This window comes from Ciconia boyciana, chromosome 19, assembly GCF_034638445.1.
Source record: "Ciconia boyciana chromosome 19, ASM3463844v1, whole genome shotgun sequence".
Taxonomy (NCBI): domain Eukaryota; kingdom Metazoa; phylum Chordata; class Aves; order Ciconiiformes; family Ciconiidae; genus Ciconia; species Ciconia boyciana.
The window spans coordinates 4,579,596-4,602,006 of record NC_132952.1 but is presented as its reverse complement, the minus strand read 5'-3'; the positions used below and the strand labels follow the sequence as shown (position 1 = coordinate 4,602,006).

The window sequence follows — 22,411 nt, the reverse complement described above, 5'->3', positions numbered from 1 at the left end:
ACTAATTGCTGTTTTCAATCTATTAAGACACAAATCAAAACCACTAAGAAAACCAAAAACTTTCTTCACAATGGTAAGAAAACAATTGTTTCAGAACTCCCAGACTGAATGCTGTGAAACGTGAAATCCAGAGGACCGAGGAAAAGGTTAGACATGATGCAAAATAAATAAATAAATAAATAAGAAAATTACATATACACATGAAATTGAAAGAAGCATGGAATATCTGCAATATAGAGTACTCTCTGGTTTGGCTATTTGGATGCAGCTGTATATTTACAGCTGTAAATATGAAATAAAACTCTGGTCCACGCACAAACATTTCCTAGGGTCTAAAAGCTTTGAAGCCTTATGCTACTGTTAGGGAAAACACGCTAAATAACACAAGGTATTTAAGAAATTAAAGAAAGCATTTCTTTAAGTTATCAAGAAAGCATTTCCACTTCTTAAAGAAGAAATGCAGACGAATTCTTTACCTGCAAAACGCAGAGGCGCATCTTTGTCCAGGGCTATTAAAGGGGGGTCCAAGAGCACCGTGTTGTCGTTTTCTGTAACTATACCATGATAGGTTGTTTCAATCCATGGCTTATGCTTGTTAACTGAAAGGAAAACAAAGTACAAAGTCAAAACATTTGAAACGGACAACTTCTTTAAAAAAAGATTTTATAATACCGATTTCAATATTCTCCTCTTTCATTTCTCTAAATCTGAATCAGCATTTTAATAAATTAAAAAATTTGAGACAAAATCCTGGCTAAGTATGTTCAGAAGAGTTCAGTATCCCTGTAGGCTTTCCAAAAGTAACTCAGAGAATCTAAATTAGTCTCTTAACTATGCTGGGATTTAAGATGCCCCTGAAGTGCAATTCAAAAGCCTTGCAATGGTGATGGGAAGCCGCTGTCATCCATGCCAAGTGTGACAGCAGAAAAACCCATATTCAGCACCAGACGAAAAAAGATCGGCCAACAAGGGTTTGCTGACACTCTACTTCTCTCCAGCTTGGAAAATCTGGGACCCACTTGGTGGGCTATTCTTCAGAACATGACGGCTTTTTCTAGTTTCAGCATTTTGTCTTGTATGAGGTTCTTCATTAGAGAAGAGGTGGAATAGAGATCAAACTTAACTAATTTCTACACAAGGCCTAAGGACACTTGCCAAGGAAACAAACAGGGAGTAACAGACATTTCTGTCCCAGTACAAGATCTATACCTAGAACCTTTATTAACACTTTTACCAGTCATTTATACGGCATCCCAGGTAACAGAGGACTCCAGGAGCTCTGCTGAAGCTGGGGAACTATGCAAAATGCCAGAAAGGGCGAGAGAGGAGAGGCAATGGTAAAGGACAAGACACCGGCTTCGCAGTCCCACACCTCGGCTGCAGAGACGCGATGCAAGGCAAGCGTTCCAGACCCTTCTGGGTTTGGACTTGTACTTTGTACTCTTTAATCCAGCATATGCCTAATGCAGATTTCAAACACTACTGGAAGAAGGGACCAAAATCTCAGGCCTTTTCTGGCATCTAATAGAATGCCTTGAAATCTGAGTAAAATACTGACTACTTTTTATATCACTTATTTAGTAGCTGCTTTAAGAGACTGGGAAACTCCACTAAAAGATCGCCCATAACAGCATTCTCCAACTCTGCATAGCAGAATCTGTAAACAAACCCCTTGAGCATGTTTAAGATGACTGGTCTTCTTCCTCTGCTGCAAAGAAATGCAGTATCTTTCCTTGTCAGCTTGCAAAAATAGTTTTTTCTAGTACATCACGAAAGAGCCGAGACAAAAATCATATATTATCTACTAGGTTATCATCTACTACGTGACAATTCAATGTGAGAAAGCCTTGATTATTAAATATTTATCTTTATGTTATGCTCTCCAAAGATAAATATGGCTCGTAGTCCACAGAACCCGTATACGTGGTGTAACAACTAATTCTTCTTGACAGTTGCAGATATTGTTTCTCTCAGTCTAGCTCTCTTCGTGCTGAGGTTCTACATGCATCAGTTTCACCTAAATTGTTTTGGGCAATCTATATCTGCTACTTCAAAAAACCTCTTAGGCTACCAGATACTCTTGCTTCTTAAATTAATACTATTTTCCCAGATCTAATTCTGGAAGGTTGTACGTATCTAGCTGCTTAGAACCTATGGAAAACATTCATCTAGAGGGCCTGAAAACAGCTCCTGACCATACAAAACCCAGTCATCTTCAGCAAATGATGTATAGTCAAATAGAAATGCTTTGCTAGAGGCTATAACAAACATACCAAACAGCATTCAATAGGCGGCATCACCCAGATTTTGGTCTTCATGAGATCAAGTACTTACAACTTCTGAAATCAATGCCTGTGCAATCACAGCAAAGCATATACTACAGCTAGAACAGTATTAGACGGTTGAGTCCTGCTATTTTACCTCCTCAAGGAATTGTATAAGCAGATTGCCAAACGAGGCAGAGATGTAAGGCTAACCTAGACTTTTGAACCCTGCCTCTCCAACAAGCTAAAATGGATTCATGATGTCTGTCATATGCTTACCCAGAGGAATTAAAAAAATGGTGATAAAAGGACATTTAAACAAATGATTAAAGCTAGAGGTAGAGACCTCATACAGGAAACCATAATACTCTCCCAATATGCTTTCATCTGCAATCTTTTACTGGTTAGTAGCAACAAACTGCTAGACAGGATATAATAATATCCTCATACACAATAATGCAGCAAGAGAGAACTCACAACAAACTATTTTAATGCAAACAGTGTTTAATTACCGCCGTGTGGTTTTACTCAATATGGCAACACTATCTTTATTGCCTCAATACACTCACATGGGCATGCTTTCAATATTCAGCATACCAAATAGCCAGCTAAATGTCAGCCACGTTGTTCTATTTACCCAGAGAACACTGCCACAGCACCCTCCAAGGAACTCGATGTTTTAAAACAAACTTTGTCATGCTCAAAGGGACTAACACATCATTCCTCCCTCAGAGGGAAGGCACCAAGCGTGAGTCTCCAATTGAAACATGTCTCTCAATTCAAATCTGGTCTAAAGAAAAGTCTTTGACTAATACAGTTACACCTCAACTGAACATAACAGAGTCCTTTCATCCATCCATCTTAGTCTTTGCAAGGACCTAGTACAAAATACTAGAACAGATCTCTGCCACAAAAAAAAAAATCCATCTCCATTCTAATGCTTCTGAATGTAGATTACCATTTTTTTTTTAAGCATTGAGAAACCGTCTCCTAATTTAGCAACCTACAGTAAATCCCACTACTGTAGGGTAGAGAGTTCTATAAAAGCTTGAAGTACTGTAACCACATATGAACAGAATTATGCGTATGCTAAGCATCTGCAGAGTCTAGTGAACCTTCAAACGACAGGCCCAGATAAAAGCAAAGTCATGTTCTTTTATTGTGCTGTAGACAATAAAATCATAAAGCTTAAACCCCTTTGTATTTAGGAAGGCTAAAACATCACCAGATTTTAAAACATAAAGCTTAAATCCCTTTGTGTTTATGAAGGCTAAAGATCACTGGATTTTAAAACGCCAAACTTACTGCTGAATATCCAGGAAAGGCCCGTTATCCATATTTGTGATCTACTGACTCTAGCATAACCACACACTGTAAGAAATTCTCAAGCTAGCATTTGAAATATGAGGCACAGCTTGTAAGCAATACATTACTGCTTCCCTTGAACCAACTGCAACATTGAACCAAGTATTATTCTGATCTCAGTTGGCTTAAACATTATTAAGTGTTGGACCAAAAACTATCCTTTCACATTTTTTTCCCCTTTAATTCTTACAAAACTCCTGAAATCTACAGAGAAACTTGTTCAAAGCCAGACTGCTAATTTCAAACCAAAACAGTCAGCCTGTTCCAAGCTTGACACTCACAAAGTGCCCTGAGCTGTTAATCTCTTGCCATTTAACTGGGATAAACCACACTGGTTTCCTTGAAATACAATATTCACACTATTTGTAAGCGCCCCAACTGGAATCTGTTGCAAATCCCAACTAGCATTTAACCTAGCCAAGTGGGGGAACCTACCCTGGCACAACACAGCAAGCTGACTTCTACTTAGTTTTCAGTGGCCAAAAAAATTTAAGAGACAGATAAGTTTACCTCTTTTTCCAGGTAGCAAATTGAATTGTAAAGCTCATGCTAGAGCCTTTACCGCTGCCAAGCAATGACTGACCGCGCACCTACAAGGCGAGCACAGGCAACCTGTCTAACTTGGTTTATCTGAAGATAATTGCCACTAAGATATAGGAGGAAAGGGAACTGGTGCCTGATGCGATGTGTGCTTGAACGCTGGTTTTTAAAATTACCACTCGCTCTAGGTAAATGTGCTCAGTTTCTCATGAAACTGAACAGACCAGCTTTTACCAACACCGACTGGGACTCCTATTGACTGCTCTGCAGAAAAGGAATGTGCCTTAAAGAAAGGATGCTTCACCAAGAGCAATGGCCGATGCTGCAGAATGCAATCCATCAGATCCCCTAGCAGCAACTTTTTCCTGCTGTTTAAAAGAATTAATGAATGTAAATGAGTATGTAGGCAGGGCAATGGGGTTTAGGGCTAGTATGGAAACTTTAATCAAAAGTTATAATCTTAAGACAATCAGAACTAATTCAGTTCTAGTATTTGAATGCCAACATACTAAAATTAAATGTACTTATCGAAGTCCTTTCTGAGGACTTCTGTTATCTTCTTACAAGTGGTCAGAAGTTAATTTGACTGAAATGGGATCTGGCACCTACATAACTGAAGATTCAGACACACCTCAATCAGAAAGGACTGCAGCCGAAAATATTTTTTCTCCTAGATAACTACTTCTAACATATAGTGTTGTTTAGCCACACTACAGATCTTTAGAACTAGAGCAGGATGATTTATGTCAAAACAAATTCTTAAGAATTAACTGGTAAAACACATTGAACTAACTCAATAACAAGTACTAGAGTTTGAAAGCTAGATGCTCAATCTAGTGACAGTAGATAAACATAAAAATATTCATTTCTAAAATCCACCTTTGAGACTTCATGAAGAGTCCAGAGATTGCATAAAAAGAGAATTATAGTCTCTGTCAATTCAAATGAACTGCACTCAATTAACTGCGTAAACAGTCGCTTACTCCTGTCCTGAAGGTCTGACAAAAATTTTGATTACTGTACATCTTTTAATTGTCTTCCTCTTGATGGAAGAGAATACAAGTGTGTCTTTCAGTGAGAAAATAAAAAACTCTGAAGCATGTCTTACCTTGAATATTCATAACTTAGTAGTGTTCTGATGAAATTTCAAGCAATATCATTAAAAGAACAAGTTCGTGTAGTACATAACCACAGAAAAATATAGCTCAGCCAAAGAGTAAAGATCTACACAATAAAATATGGTTTCTCCACCCTGAAAGCAAAGTTTAGTAAGAAAGGGTGTAGCGTGGCCTGATTACAACATGTGTGTTCTGTTCCTACTCTAGACTCACCAACCTGCAATTCAGAGCTGTGCCTCTATTTTCTGTTAGAAAATGGTGAGGTTAACTTTGTAGATAAACAACTTGAAACATATCTGTGGTAATGAAAAGTTTTATTTTAGTTGTTTATTGAATTGGGTCTTCTCATACCTAAAATTTTATCCAAAATCGTCTTCTTACAACCAGGTACAAACAATGGGATAAAACTGAACACAAGTTTTGCTCAAATGCTGAGTTTCTTGATAGCGTGGAACTTTTCTTATCTATAGTATGGGTTTCCAAGACAAACTACAATTGCCACTACTGGGACATGAAAACTGTAGGCAGTAACAAAATATAGCGGGATGAATCTGCACTAGGAGAGGGATTGGGTTAGGGCATGGGCATCCACTAACATTAACCTCTGCGGTTCCTAGCTGAAGGAAAAATCAGGTGGTTGAAATTCATCCCACAGTTTCAGATCTCTATCTTGGATTCTTTGCCACAGTTCAGGAGCACTTGTAATTTGTGCTCTGGAAGCTCAACTGTCATACATTGGGAGCACAAGGTAACGTTTATAAATTTTTCAGGTGCCTACAGTTTGAGGCTGTACAATTAACGCTAATTCTCCAAACACCATAGTCAAACTAATGGCTGTAGGAATTCAACAGGTTTTATTAAATTATATTTTACCTAGGGAAAAATCTGGTTTATCACCACTTACAGAGAGTTTCCTGTTCTACACTGAACCAGTTGCCTAAATCTGATTTTATTTGTACAAAGATACATGGAAGTTTTGCTGTAAGCCTGAAACTAAGGTACATGCAAATGACTGATTAGAAACCAGTTGCAATTGTTATTACCCACAACTGCAGCAGAAGAAATATTCAGAGCGCCAAAGACCTTAGAGGATATACTGACCAAATTTCAATTTGGATAAAAGCCTGGCAGGGAAAACAGCAAACAAAAATCTGCCATCACAAAACAGCCTAAATAGGATTAAGGCAACAAAGCCCTAATTTTTGAAGTGAAACTGAAAATGTTTTACACTAAACAGAACACTGAAATAGAAAACATAAGCCTCTGACTGTAAACATTCATTTAATAAATGTTCTCTTAAATGTTGCTAATTACAGTGCAAGACTGGAAATCACTTACTTTCTAACTGTTATCATATTTATAAACTTCACTCCTTGAAAGGGAATCTTATTTACAAATACAGTAAACATCATCTCGGTATAGCCAGCACTTCTGGCTCTACTTGTTGACTCCATTTAAAAACAGGGAAGCCAACTGGGAGCAGTAGCAGCAACTTGTTTTCAATCTGAATACAAAGCAAGTGAGATGAGACCTAATACTATAAACAAAGGACAGACAGTTCTTCAAAGGCACTGAGGTTTCTAATAATCCTTTCTAAAGGCTTCTAAGGAGGTTTAGTCCCTACCAAAGCCAATGTGAGTCAATCAGTACAAATCAAATAAATTAGAGTGCAAAACAAGATTTATTTAAGACCAAGGCTTCCGACTTACTAACCTCTCCCACGTTTTGAGGTATCGCTTCTGTCTTTGACAATAATGATAATGATACAAGATGTATGCCCCTTAATATCATAAACAAAATGTCAGAGAGACTTCTCTGAATACAACTAAATAGGATGAGAGATAAGGCTCAGAAAAGTAGTAAAAGTGCTTTTGTTCAGGAAACATCCATAACTGCAGAAGTTTTTTCTCCACTGCAGAACAGTTTCATAGCCATGAGCCACTAAGCTATCAGATACTTAGATTTTTGTGGCAGAAAATGCTGCTTTACCCAGAATACCAAAATTCTAATTTAATCTGTTTGAGATGAGATGTTCACATTATGCTGTCCTGTGGCCTGATCTAGGTTTTACTTCAAGCCTTCTAACTTCCACAAGAAACGGAAGTCTGTGAGCCTAGCTTCTGTCCTTCTCCTTAAAAAACCAACTCTTTGAAACCAAAACTCTTTGAATGGAAACTCCATTTCAATTTCCACAGCAGTGTATTATTTTATATAATATATATATAGAAAAAGAGATTAAAATTGTTTGCATCTGAACAGATGGCTGTATATTATGCTTTCCCAAGCATTATGCATCATAGAAAGGTCTAGCACTGGTTAATTCTGCCTATTCTCTTCTTGGTAGTCTCTTACTTTCATAAATCCTTAGAGGAAAAAAAACTAACAGCCCCCATAAATAGCCAAATTGTCTCTTCATAATCCTTTATGGTAGTCTTAAATTTCCTTGCCTCTAAAAAGGAGATAGAAACCTAGCCACCAGACCTATACTATAAAGGCTGTACTGTGTCAAAGAAACATCTGCAGTTAGACCGTGGTAATGAGAAAGTGGTTTGTGGTTTAGATTCAAGATGCTCATAGCACCAGATAACTTCCTGAAATAATCACAGATCAGCAAAGCTTCCTCAAGATAGCATTATTTTGTTCGATACCATTCCTAAATGATAGTAAGTTGGAAGGGGCCCAAGGCAACAGAGGTATATCGCTCTACCTGGTCAGTAACTATCGAAGACGCACTGCCGCCTTGTCTGAAGAGTCACTCCATTCCGCTCCCCATCCAGCTCCGTTGATGAATATCCAGTTGCTTCACTTTGATAAACACTATTTGAATGCACTGCTAACTACTGCTTTTCCACTGCAACACTAGTCCAACGAGCTTAGAAATATTGGGGTCAACTTGATCAATTACAAGATAAGTTCAGTTAAATTAAGAGTTTTGCATCAGCTAGACAGGAATATGCCTCTTTAGAACCTGAAACCACTCTTTGCACCCCCTAAAAGAACTACAGGGAAGATGGTAGGTCAGCTAGCTCACACCTAACTTTTGTGTAAGATCACATCCCCCAAAAGCTATTTCGGTTTCTTTCCATCGTCACAAAAGAAACCACTTTTCACTCCCCTACTCCAACCACAGGAATACGCAGAACTGGAGAATGGAACTCACCCCTCTGGTGTAGCCTTTCCAGTCCATTTCTGCACATTACTGAACCAAGCACAACTCAGTTTTCACCACTTACAATAAATCTTAGTGACCTCAGTAACAAGGACTTTTAAAGTCACAGATGAAAAAAATGAAGCTGTACTTGGAAAAAAAGGAACTGAAAATACAGCACAAAACTGAAAGTTACCATAAATGCTTCCAAACAAATGTTTCTCCTAACAAGAGGGAAATGAAAGTGAGTTGCCCTAGCAGCTTTCCAGGTGTTCTCCTGAGCTTGCCTGTCGTTAAATGCATCTTCAGGTAACATTATCGACAGGCCTACCTAGAGTAGCCAAAATATCATGAGGACTAAGGCAACTGCACATACTAAGCCAAACCAGACCTCGTACTGTAACTCAGTTATGTGTGATGAAGTTTAACAGATCAGGACCTGCAGCCCAGCAGTTCTGTACATTAGACTGAAAACAAGTACAGCCTCGAACAAACTGCAGAAGAGCTGACTGACAGAGCTGTCCTGGGTAACGCTATCTAAATTTGCTATTCATTTCCAAGTACGTATTAGCTTTCGTTGAAAAGGGGGTCTGAACTTCATTTTTATTCATAATTTCAAATGATGGAAAAATCTAGTGATGCAATGAGATTGTCCTTCTGTATTGGTGTGGTAAGCATTAAATTTCACGGTTCCAAGAATACTAGTGAACAGGTTGTACTTGAGATCTTGTACAGGTAAATTATGGCCACTGTCTAAACAGTTAGCAGACTTCCTTTACTACAGCAACAGCTTCTTGATCCTACGTAGGGAAATTGCAGCAAGATGCGTCCTTAATGAGTTGGTTTTGGTTAAGATCAAGAACTTCCCTTCAATGTATCTGCAAGCCATTTTAAAGCCACACTTGTAATCTACATTCAAATTAAATGCAAGCCCTCAAATCTCATCATATGATCAGCTAAATCCTGCAGAAACGGCATTCTCAATTCCAGGGGTAACCTTCAGGTAAGGAAGCGTTTGCAAGCCTCTTACTGAAATCTGCTCAGGAGGAGACCTGCAATGCGTATACTTTTACTCCACAAGATCAATCAATAGCCACAAGGCCAACGTTTAAAGATGCCGGATCGCTTAAGGTTTAGCAGAGCTATCTGTTCTCGCTAACGACCAAACGAGTATTCTTTCCGCACGCCCGAAGGCTAGGCTCCCCAGGGGCTCCCCGAGGTGCTTTATTTCCCCTTTCCCATTCCGCTGGCCACCAAGGCTCTCCCCCGAGCCCGAACCCCGCCACGGCTCTACCCGCCGCTCGCAGAGCCCTTTCCGAGCCCTGAGGAGAGCGACGTTTCCCGCGGGCAGATCGCTCCGGACCGGGCCGGCGGCGGGTCTCGCTGCATTTCGAGCACCGCAACCCTCCCCTGCAACAAGTGACGACCTCTGCCCGCCTCGGGCACGGCGGGCCGGCGCCTGCGGGAGCGGTTATGCAACGGGCGGGCGGCCGCCGCCGCCGCGCATCCCGCCGCCGCAGCTGGGCCGGGCCGGGCCTCCGCGGCCGCACAGCTGAGGCCCGCCGGCGCGGGGACTGACCTTCGGGGGAGGAAGGTCTCGGGGGGAGCTGCCCGGCGCAGGTGAGCGCGGAGGACGAGCCGCCGCCGCCCCCTCCCCGCTCCCCTCCCCGCGGCGCCGCAGGTGCAACGGCCGCGGCGGGGTCACCCCGGCCCCCAGCGAGCCCCGGGGAAGGGCGGCCAGCGCCCTCCTCCCCCCCCTCCCCGACCGCACCGCCGAGACGTCCGCCTCTGCGCTCCCTCCCCCCTCCCGAAGGACGAAGGGAGCCAAGGACACCGTCTCCCCGCCCAGCAGGTCCGTCCGTACCGGGCACAGCCCCGCAGGGCGCACGGGGAGCGGGAGCGCAAGGCGGAGAAGGGGGGTGGGGGGGCCGGACCTGCCACCCTCCCCTTCCCCCCGGCGCCGGGCAGCCTCCCTCCCCCGCCCGCCCCGGCTGTGTTTACCTCGAGCGGCCCCTGCTCCTCCGCAGAGCAGCGCGGCGAGCAGCAGGCAGGAGGCGGGGGCCGGCAGCGAGCGCGGCATGCCCGGGCGGCGCGGCGGCGGCATGGCAGCGCGGAGCGGTGCAGGGCAGCGCGCAGCCCCGGCTGGCCGGGCGGCTGTGGCGCCCCCGCTGGTCCGGGCTCCGCTCTGCGCCGGGCGGAGGGCTCGGCTCGGCCCCGAGGAGGAGGAGGAAGAGGAGGAGGAGGGAGGAGAAGCGCTGCGCTGCCCCGCTCCGCTCGCCTTTTCTCTCCTCCTCCCCTCCCTCCCCCGCCTGGCAGCGCGGCGCCCCGCCAGCGGCACCTAAAATGGCGGCGGCGAGCGCGGCCGGTCCCCCCGCGCCGGTTACCAGGCGGGGGAGGGAGCGAACCAACGGTGCGGGGGATGCGGGAGAGCCCATCTGCGCGGCGGGGCGGGGCAAGCGCCGGGGCAAGCGCCGCCTCTCCGCAGCCTGGCGCCGTCAAATCCGCCCCCGCTCCGCCCCGGGAGCCCGCGGGGCTGCGCCGGGCGGGCGGGCGCCGGGCACTGCGGTACCGGTCCGCTGCCGCCCCAGCTGCTTGTCCAGCTCTGACCCGACTGGGGGGGGTGGGGTTGGGGTTGGGTGGCGTTTGGTTTTCTTTGCCCCAGCTGAAGGTACCGGCGTTGCTGCAGCTGAGGTCAGTCGGTAATCGGGGCTGAGCTGGTGCCCCACTGAAGCCTCACACAGCTGATTTAAGCAAATGCTGATTTTACGCACCCCCCCCCCCCCCTTTTTAGAACGAGTTAAAACCCGTATAAAGCTATTTAAATGCTTTCGCCTTAATGGTCACAGATCTTTTCAGCAAAAGAGCTGTCCTTTCCTTAGCCCAACACTGATGCCCAAGACAGCAAGGCAGCAAGCCCGGCACAGTAAAGCACTGGGAGCAGGATGCACAAACCCTGGTCAGCTGCTGGGCTCTGAACCACCCCAGGAAGGAACAAACTGCCACGACCTGCCTGCAGCAAGCACCGTGAAACAAATACATGCTATCTTGCTATGTTTTCATAGCTCTAAAACTGCAATCACGCAGAAATGCGTCTGCTTTAAATGTAAACACACCTTCCGGCCCCGTCATGCCTCTCCGAGTTAATGCTTGTAGACCTCGGGGGTTTCCTGGGTGCTCAGCCCCAGGTACACATGCTGCAGAGAATGACCGTCCTGTGACGGAGCACTAACCCTGCCCCGATGGAGGAACAGCAGCCCTCACCGCTTAGACAAATACTCTGTGTAGCGAGAAACCTTTTTTAGTGTCGTTTGACTGACTTTTATCAAGGCAAAAGTCTACTAGTTCTGTTTGGAAAAATTCACAAGTACTATCTAAATCAGGAAGTTTCACAGGAATAATTAAGTTGCACAGAACCTGTCCTGTAATAGAAAAGTTACTTGCTCTTTGGTCAAAAATTTCAATTAGAAAATGCTTCAACAGAAGAAAAAAATGCCTTACCGTGATCAGAGTTTTGACAACTAAAATGCAACCAACTTATTTTATAATTAGATATGACTACTCATGCTTTGTACCTATTAGCCATTTCACTCCCACAGTGAAATAAAAATAAAGTCCAGAATGTTCACGATCCTAGAGATGTGGTATTTCTTTATTTTAAAACACTATGCAATTTAAATACCAAGATTGATCTGTTCTGGAAAAACCTCCCCCTCCCTCCCAAGGCAAGCCCAATACCGTTACCTTCCCTGCTGAGTACCTGTTTACCCCAAACTCGAGATGGGGGGACCAGCCAACCAAAGGTGAGAAACCAACTTATTCACTGCCCTTGGTCAGTCACTAAGGTCTCTGCAAGTTGACAGAATCTGGTCTGCAGCAAGCCAGTGCATTTGGATATCCACGGGCAAGCTGTTCTGCCCACCCAACGGCTTTTTCCATCCTCAAAACCAACCATCTTTACCTGCTGTACCTTAAACATATTTGCTAGTATGAGTGTGCGCAGAGCGGAAATGGAATTTGAAGAGAAATACGCTGTGGTCCAATACGATGAAGGATACCCCCATTACCTGTCCTGTGCTACGGAGCTATCCCTTAACCAAGCAACCAAGTTAGTCCACATTTATTTCATTGACTGTGCGCTGTAGGCCACCTGCTCTATCAAGAGCTAAGACATCTTTCTTTTTTTAAATAAAGCTAAAGCCTCAGTCTAAAACCCCTTGGTTTCTCAGCCTGTCTAACATATGCTGGATGGCAGATCATGTCAGAAGAAGCCTGTAGCCCATCTGTTGCCAGATAGCTGAGTCTTTACATTCTGCCAACGCAGCTTCAGCTGACAGTATGCTACATTACGTATTTTTCTTTTGTATGGAGAGTAGAAGGACTGTCCAGCTCAGTATGACTCTCAAACTAGTCCTACTAACTTAATGCATGAGTAAGAACCAACCCATTAGTAAAGATCTGCAAGGCAAAATATCATCAGGTGAAAGATGATTGCCCATTGATGAATACACGGTGTAACACAAATCTATTTGCCCAAATACTGGATTTTGGTTGGGAATATAACTATCCACAGAGCCTGAATGTCAATATAAAAGACTCTGAAGAGGGCTTGTAAGTCAGTGGCCAGCTGGCATGCAAATATATATACATACTCTAAAAACATTTTCTGCAAAATAAATTATTACCACCTTTAAACTGGAGAACAACCTAGGTTCGTTAGGTGTGGTAGAAAAGATGGTTTAAAGAGCAAAATTTGCTCTGCAGTCCACTTGGGCTATATCATGAATTATAGCGGGGGACAGCACACTACCATCGACCGCAGTAAGAAGGGGACTTCAGTGTTACCATCAGGACTCGTTTAAATCATTCCAATTCTGCAGAATTAGGAAGGAGAGACATTTTTAAGAGAAGAAATGCTACGTCCAGGTAAACCTTATTTATTGCACAATGACACTACCAGCTCAGATTAATTAATCATCTGAATCAGTCATGATGAAACTGGGAAATTTCCAAGGAAGGAGAAGGCATTGATTGCATTTCGCTCTTCAGGCAAAACTCCTCCGAGTCAGTTGTGACTAAGGCACTGATTCAGTAGAGCCAATAATTCTTTAGTCTGTATTTGAAGATCAGTTAGACGATTTTATTTAGTTAGATGACAAAGTGGTTTGAACTGGCAGTTTAGTGGCTGAGGATACAGGTAGTATGGGTAACTCCACCTGTGGTGGAGACAGCAAAATGGAATGCTGATCCATATCACCACTGACGTTCCACTGGCACTCACTCTAAAAGTATGGCAAATACGACATCCTCTCGAATACCTTTTGTTTCACAAAACTAAATTTGATTTAAATTGCCCAGTGTGAGACCTGCTATGCACCAGTCCTGTTTGCTGTTAAACAATAGCTATGCTGTTTGCCAGAGGTAACTGCATTTCACAAGTTGACAGAGATTCTCACTTTATCTGAAATGCCACATGCCATTATTTCAGAGAACTAACTTCAGCACCTTCATTTTTACCACCTATCTCCCTCCTACTCTCTGGCCTGCTTCTCAAGCTCCAAAAAAACATTGATTTTTATTTTATTAGTAAGCAACAAAACTGGAACAAATGGCTCCTGGCAGAATATGTTTTCCGTTACAGCTGAAAAACTATCGGACTGATGTCCTTGAAATGCACAGTGTGACTAATGCCCAGCTTGCAAGGACCCAGGAGGACACATTTATTGCATTTGTCAGAATGGAGCTGAGCAGCCAGAAAAGAAAAGATAAGGTGATAGGTAAAAATGAATGCCTTTGCTTGCTACTTAAAGGAAGCCAGTGCATACCATAAATACAGACAAGAAGCAAGACATGCTCATATACTGAGCATATCTGCTCGAGCATACCAGCAGATCTGGATCCGGTTGTTAGAGCTCAGGATCATAAATGATTTTGAATACACACAGAATATGCACCGTTACTTCTAGATACTAGACTTGGACCCTCATTCAAAAGCGGAGGCATGGGGAAAGGGTCCAAACTTCCAATAGTCTAGAACTGGGTTGAGAAAATGGTCCAGTCTTTAAACAAAGAGGCTAAAACTGGGCGCGGGCTTATTTTCATCTCAGTACAATTAATGTCTGCGTACTAGTTTGTTTCCAGATTATGATTGCTTTTAATGGGAAGTTAGAACTCAGAACCTAGCTTTATCTGCTCTACTGAGCATTTGGTTTATCACAGCTGCCCTGAAACCACTTCTGAAAAGGGACCAATTGCCATAGAGACTATGCAGTAAAGTAATTAAGCTCATGGGAGAGTTGCATGCACAGCCAAGCAAAATATTAGACGAAGGCAACACCAGACCAGTTTCTGACAAGCTGTATTACAGCTCTACTCTAGCTCCTCCCATTCCCCCTGGAGAAAGCAATAGGAGAATCCCAAAGTATTTTGGGAATTTGAATTCTAGTATTTTTTGGTTCTGATATGGCTTCATCAGTCTAAGCCAAGCAGGAAGAATGAACAATAATGACACTAACAAAAAGATAATTCAAGGCGAATATAAAAAATTAATTCTTCACAATGAGACCTATGAAACGACAGAGTACTCTTGTAAGGCAGCAGGCAGAAGTGGCATCTTTTGGATCATTCAAAAGAAAACTCCACAACAAAGTGCTAGAGCAATGCCCCGACCAGCTTGAAGAGAAAACATACATAGATGACCTGCTACATCTTTTCTAGCCTTGCTGTCCTTAACATACACAGTTGCAATCCTCTGAACATAGAGAGGCATAAAATTCATGTATTTTTAGATTTGGTGGATGAAGATTTTTTTTTTTTTTATGCTTTGGAACCTGACTGTATATATTAGAGGAGAAAGAATTAGAGGGCTGGTTTTCCCCACACTTGAAAATTTCCAGAACTGCTTTGATCATGTGTGAGAATTGATTTAGGGGATGCAAATGAAGGCCCTGGCAACCTGAAGAAGAAAATCTTCTCCCCTGACATTTCTGAACGTTCAGAGAATTCTCAACAAGCCATTGAAGTATGGGTTCATCAGAGAGACAAAAAGAAAATTCAATAAGCAAAGAAGTACATAAAAACAACTAGCTTCCTCACAAGAAAACCAGCCGCATTAGCAATCTTTCTACCTTGTTTAATCCTTTTTTTCCTGTTTAGACTCACCTTCTATTGCAAAATATGCACCTAGAAACATGAAAGCAATGAAGGAAAGATGCAAGTCTTTCCTTACAAAGAGAAAGAGACTGAATATTCTGCAACATCATTACAATATTTTACAACTCATTATCACCTTCCATCCTAGGATCTCCAAGCATTTTACAAGCGTTAATTAATGCACTCTCACAATACTTCTGTGAAGTAGAAAGGCAGGTGTCTAGATATTGTGATGACAGGTGCATTACAATTGAAAAAGCCAGAATTTCCAGGCTTTTCATTTGCATATTTAGGAAAGCAGGGCACAAAGAGGGTAGATGAAATTGAATAGTGCAATACCGTGAAATACATTGAATTAAAAAATACTGTAATACCTTGAAATACCTTGAACAGACTGGCTTTCAAGCGCCTAGCTAAAAAGCAATACTTGACTTAAGGACCTCAATAAAATTTCGGCTTTATTAACGTAAGTCTTTGCATCTAATACCACAATGGCTGTTTTAAGCTGTGTTATATAACTAGAAGTGGAGTCTGAATGAAACTGGACCTGTTTCTTAAAAATTTATTTCCTTACTTGCAGGGCTACTGAGGTCTCCTAAGTCCCTGAAGCCACTGTGGCCTCTGAAGAGCATTAAATAAATTATTTGTAAAGCTTAGTAAGACACCTCTAAAGACAAAGAGGGAGAGAGTACAGAAAGTGAAACAGCATCAGTAATAAGTTATTTTACTAATCATCCTCTAACTCAATAAAATAAGAATTACAGTCAGGTGCTCTGGATGAGCCTTTCTGCAACGCGTGTCCACAAAACCCAAGGACTCTGCCAGTTCTACGTTCTTTCTTCATGTACTGTACTAACCCGTTCTGAGGAGCGGCATAGTGGCCCATGCCCACATTAACAACTGCTTTAACTCCCTAACTTATATAGAAAACTGAACTAGTGATTTATGCTGGGGGGGGGGAAGAGGAGGGAAAAAAAAGAGTGAAGAATTATGGGTTTTCTTTCCAGTTCTGTCACAGATGTCCCTTTGCATCAGTGACTAGCCCCTACCCTACCTATTTCCTTATCTGCCACACAATACAGTAACATACCACGTGTAAAAGGATGGATGGATAAACCAGCTCAAATATTTGGACCAGGTACTGGTCACAATGTTTAAATTACTCAGCTTACAGACTTTTTGTATTCTTTAGGATCATGGTACTGAGCGAACATTTGGTCATACAATGAGGTTTTCCTCTTCTCTCCGCCTGCCTTCCTGCAAGGAAGAAGAGAAGAGCCATGTGCATGAGCATTCCCCTCCCTAAGAGCCATATGGGAATGTAAAGGCATTCTCTGAATTCATTACCCTGCCCCACAATATGATTCTGTCTTTGTACGGGCAAGAAAATGGATGTTAATTTATTCCTTATTGCTAATTTGAAAAGGAGCACAAACACAACAGTTCCATTGCAGAGACTTCTACCAAGGGTGCAGTTTAAGTCCAATTACGTGCTATTAGTACATTTGCTCTTTGTTCCTGTGGCACATTAATTACATGTCTGGTATTCTGATAATTAACACAATTATACTCTTTATTTTCCCCTTTCGTTAGACAATATTCTTGCATTTTATTCAGATAACTAATTTTCCGTAGGTAAAAGGAGCCAAATTATTATATATTAACAAAATCAAGCAATAGGTTTTTAAGTGAGCTTATACAGAGAAGTTCCAGCAGTGTTCTTCAGCAAAAAGAAAAGCAGATGCTCTCCTGTTGGGCTGCAGTCTATCTCAGAGACTTCTAAAAGGAAACCAAATTACAAGCCTCCAGTTGTGTATCCAGCGTTATAATCACTGGCTGCAGCAGCAGGGCCATAAGGACTGTACCAGTACACATGGCTCTTCCAGCAATGTCATCACTGCTGCTCAAAGGCTCGCTGTTACCAACGTCTTTAATCTCCCACTGACATCCATGAAACTCAATGACTTTTAGCAAAAAAAGTTATGAAGGGTCAACCGAGACGGCTTACAATTGCACAGATCATCCACAAATGAACACTTACCAGATGTTCCAAAGAAATAGTAAAGAACAAACCAAAACGAAGCGCTCTTACTACTGGCAGACAGTCAGGTGGGTAGATTTGACAATTAAGTAGGTATAGGTGTACTCCACAGACACCTCAAAGATCTGGTTTTTCCTCCAGGGCAAATTATTGTTCCTCTGAAAGGAAGTGACTGTTTCTCCATAGTTTTCTCTAAAAGCATACCTGAATCTCCCCTAGGGCTCATATGCTGCTATGGCTAAAAAAGCCCCACTGTGCAACGACAGATATCCAACAGTTGCCTTCTGTAAGTGCTTGTTTGGGAAAGGAGGAAAAGAAGGAGCAAAACATTATGTCTTCCTGCAACCGGGTAGGAACCTACTAGCAGGTTGTTCAGCACTCCGTCCCCCAAACCCCTCGTGTCCAGATCTCCAGCGGGTCTGGCTGCGGTACAGCTCTGCGTGCAGGAAACGGGTGTCCCCCACCAAAACGAATGTCACTCGCTCCTTCCCAGAGACAGCGCTGGACATTCCTTCCTGCTATCCGGTACAAGTGTTCGCAGCAAGGAGACCTGAGGCTTGTTTATGATGGCAAATTGCCTTTAAGTGTGCCTGCCTCCATTCCTGGGGATTTTATTCCCCCCCCAACTATACTGCTCTGCCTTCAAGTCCCTTGGGGAAGAAGAGAAATAAAACCTCAGCAGGCAAGTATTAGTGCTGAAAAAGCTTGCTCTGCCTTTCCTGAAAATACCATCTGGAATATTTTTTATTTTGAATGGTTGACTAGTAGACCAAAATTATCTAAGGGCTCTCTGAAGACTTCTTTTAATGATTTCCTATACAGTCCAAAAACCGCAACCACCCCCCAAAACTGATCTTAGAACCCAATTGTACTGACCCTATTCAGCGAGCACAGAGCTCTTGTCCTAAGTATTTGCAAAGGTAAGATTTTGAGACAGGACAGGGCTGCTGTGTTCTCTTCCTGATGGCACCACGGACATTCTGCCCTCAGACAAGGCCCTTAATCTCTCTGTGCCTCATTCATCCTCTCTAATGCAACCTGCCTGTTCCACAAGGAGGGAGTAAGACTTCATTAACTGTCTGTAAAGTACTTTAAGATGCTGGGATGAAAGCCGCTCTAGAAATTCAGAGTATTATTTTCATTAAAAAGGCAGCATTTATAAATTCCCTGCTATTAAATTACCATATCATAAACAACCAGTCCCAATTTCCAAACAAATCTTGAGAAGCACAAAGTCTGATCCTATTTTAAATACACTATGCAGTAAGAAATATTCAGAACCAAGATTATTACACAAGAGCACAAACATTATCATGATGCCTACCTGACTGTTCATTGACTTTTACTCAATATCCAGATTTACCTGTATTTTCTTGAGAATGCATTTTGAGTAAAGATTGTAAACTCTTAACACTACAGCCTAGAAGAAAGCTATCATGTTGAACTTTTTTTCTGGTATTCATGGCCTCATTATTAAACTGTATTAAGAAAATTACAAAGATACAGACTGCAAAGCTGCTTTTGTCTTTCCTGCCTTTCGCAGTTTCCTGAAAATATGCAGCACTTCCTAGAGCACTCACTCATCTGCATCAAATGTTTAGTCTTCAGACTTGCGCTTGAAGTAGCTTTAGAACCTACGTAGGTCATGGAAAACTGGGAACAGTGGAATGCCAGAAAAAGAGATTATTCAATATTTGATTCTTTCTTCAGTACTACTCCTTTTCCAGTCCTCGTAACCGGTCTAGGAAGCCGAAGTTATACTACTATGCTACCACATGCGCATGAGAAGGGAAAGCTTGCATCTCCTCTTTTCCTCTGCGTGCTATTAGCAGACCAAATCGAATAATAACAAAGACAAGCAGGCACACCACCGCTACAGGACAACCAGCACTGGTCTTCCCATTGTCAAAACTCATTCTATTGACATTCTCATGAAGGACACTGGAGGAAAGGTCAGCATAGAAACTAGTTTATGAAAGACGCTGCAGAGGAGCCTGTTAAGGTTAATTGTAGGCTGTTCATAGGTAAATGAAATAAAACTATGCTGCAGCAACTGAGAGACTCAAAAAGCAGATGGCTCAAAAGACAGAGGGTCAGAACTCCTTTTTCTTCTTCACCCCACATTGCCCAGATTTCCTCCAGAGCACAGCCTTTTAAAAACAAGGCATTTTGAAACATTTGCCCACCTCTATCTTTTAATAATGGTCTTAAAAACCCCAAATAAACAAAGGCCACTATGTTCAAGATATCTCTGGATCTTGAAGGTGTAATTTGAATTTTCATCATGCAATATTAGATTTCATATCATTACATGCAAGTGCCTCCTACTCCTGAGAAAACAGCGAACTGCATGGTGCTATAAACAGGCCCAATCTTGCTGTCTCTGAAGCCGATGTGAACGCTATTGCTTAGATGTGGAAATATGCCATCAATTTTGCTAAACAATTCTTCTGAGACAGAGTTCTAGTTGCCGTATTTTCCACACCACAGAGGTTTTTAAAGACAACAAAAATAAGCTAAAACCATGCCATTGTTTGTCTTGCAGTTGGCTTCAAGCAAACTGTTGTTCTTCCTCTACTTGTAGTATCTGACGTGAACTCCACTCCTGGCCTGCTCAAATTCATCACATCTGGCAATGACAGTCTGCAGCTTGGCTAGACATTTTCCACATAGTCTCAAAGCATTTCACACGCTGATATATTAAAAGCTCACAAACCTCTGCAAGGCATGGTCAATACCTTTACTGTCTAGCTGCTGAAGAAAATGATGTATCATTTATATATGTTCCTGTGTATCAGTCACAAAAAGCGTCTGGGACCATATTTAGAATTGATGCAGACGTCCCAATTTCTGAGGCTGTGTTTTAGCTACATAAACTATCTCTGGTGCTTTAAAAAGTCCTAGCTTCTTCCTAGCAGTGCTTGTGGCTATTTAAGTTACAGCCTCATCAGACAAGAGTGCAGCTAAATCCTTTGTCATTTCACATATTTATTTCTATTCTGACAGATACCAGTTGTGACCCTTCCTTGCAGTAAGCCACTGCCCTCCTGGCCTTCACTCTAATTGCAGATTTGCTAATCACATTTTGATCACCCACCCATCTAATCGCTGCCTGCCGCAAGCCACGGAGCCGGCCCTATTTTCAGTGAAGAAGAGCATAACACGCAAATGCGACGCTTGTGTTCTCGTCCGTATGGAAGGGATCAGGGGATTAAGAGGAACAGTCAGCCCTGATTAATGCTGCCGAGCGAGTGAGAGCTCCTTGCCAGCAGCAGGGGCCGATTGCCTCCCCGTGGGGAGCTCCGAGGCAGACAGTCTCCCGACAAGGAGAGGTCCGTCTTCTGTTTTTAAAGCTAGATGCCGCTTTCCTTTGCGATTCTGCAATAGAAAGGAGGTTAAATGCTGGCAGCAAACTGTCCTGGGGTGGGAAGGCTGCGTTAAAGAAGTGGAATACTGTTCTGGGAATGTACTGAAGATAAACGGAGGTTTGTTTCTATCACTGGCTCAGCCGCTGACCTACCACCAGTAGGAAAACAGCGGAATCCCATTCAGTGGCTTTTGTGCAGGCTGAATAGGTGTTATGACCATATTAACCTTAAAAGGGAGCCAGCAAAGAGCTGTATTGTCTGAACAAAGCAGGAAACAAATAAACACTCAGAGCTAAGGCTCACGTACCCAGCAGAACCAACATCACCACGGTTTGGACTCAGCACGAAGGTAAGGATGTCCCCCCCACCCCAACCAACGTAAGGTATGTAAGTGAAGCTGAGTGATTTAGAATAATTACCCCATCCCAACATGCGCTGCTTTAATGTATCCATTAGAATGTTAACTCCATGTTTCCCTCTACTCAGTGAAGGGAGATAAAACATTTCTAGTGAGTTCTTTTGTAAAGGTTATGTGCCCACTTCTTGCATGGGATCAACTTCTGCTGGACCCAACATGAGTCTCAAAGACCATCCTACTACCTAGACAAACATCCAGCAGCCACGAATGTCCATTCCACCTGTACCTTTTAACATTTCAGGTTTTCTCTTGTTTTCTGTATGGACAATGAGGCTCTGATGTACGACTTCTTACCTTTTCTCCCGCTGGTCTATCCACTGTTCTTCTGTGTCTGTCAAAAGTGGACCAGCTGAGTACGTGGAACGACACGCTGCCTTCTGCAAAGGAAGCCGGGGGGGGACGGGACTGTAAATCCCATGTGTTAAATGACTGAAGTACAGCGCTTTGCACTGCGTTCTAACAGCACACGTTTCTCCATGTTTACTGCTGCTTCAACGATACATTGACCATTGAGCGCAAGTAAAAAGCTTATGAGATGAGACAGGCCTAGCGTCCTGTCTGAAGCTCAGCTTACACAGGCAGCTTCGCGCAGGTCGAGGAAGAGCCGCTGGGAATGACTGGTGTCTGTGTAACGTTACACTAAAATACAACTCAGGATAGGTCAAGTATCTATTGACCTGATCTAAAAATGAGTCTGAGTGCCCAGTTTTCGCCGATTTGAACAGGAGGTATACGATGACAGCTAAAATTCCAGCGGCTCTGCAATGACCGAGTCCTCCTCAAACTGAGCAAGAGGCACAGGAGCTAGTCTTTCTGTGACAGAGTAAACAGGATAAATGGGACAATGTGACATCTTTTCCATTTGTTAAAGCCATGATTTACGTACGAGATTATCATATGCCATTCTACAGTCCTAATCCTAGACCCTGAAGTAGTAGCTTAGATTAGAGTTTTTGACCATTTTCTAAAGTCATGTCACTAGTAACCAGTGAGGCATCTC

General features: G+C 42.8%; 1 protein-coding gene across 4 annotated transcripts in view; it reads right to left on the bottom strand.

Annotated features, from left to right (window-relative positions):
• CLSTN1 (calsyntenin 1) overlaps nt 1-10,849 on the bottom strand; it is a 40,458-nt gene extending 29,609 nt beyond the window's left edge. For all 4 annotated transcript variants that reach the window (XM_072884324.1, XM_072884326.1, XM_072884325.1 and 1 more), the window contains exons 1-2: nt 10,437-10,849; nt 477-599 (exon numbers count right to left, since the gene is read on the bottom strand). In XM_072884324.1, the coding sequence (XP_072740425.1) occupies nt 477-599; nt 10,437-10,539 (226 nt within the window). In that variant the 5' untranslated portion in view covers nt 10,540-10,849. The remainder of the gene's footprint in view (nt 1-476; nt 600-10,436) is intronic.
• Nucleotides 10,850-22,411: the final 11,562 nt, after the last annotated feature.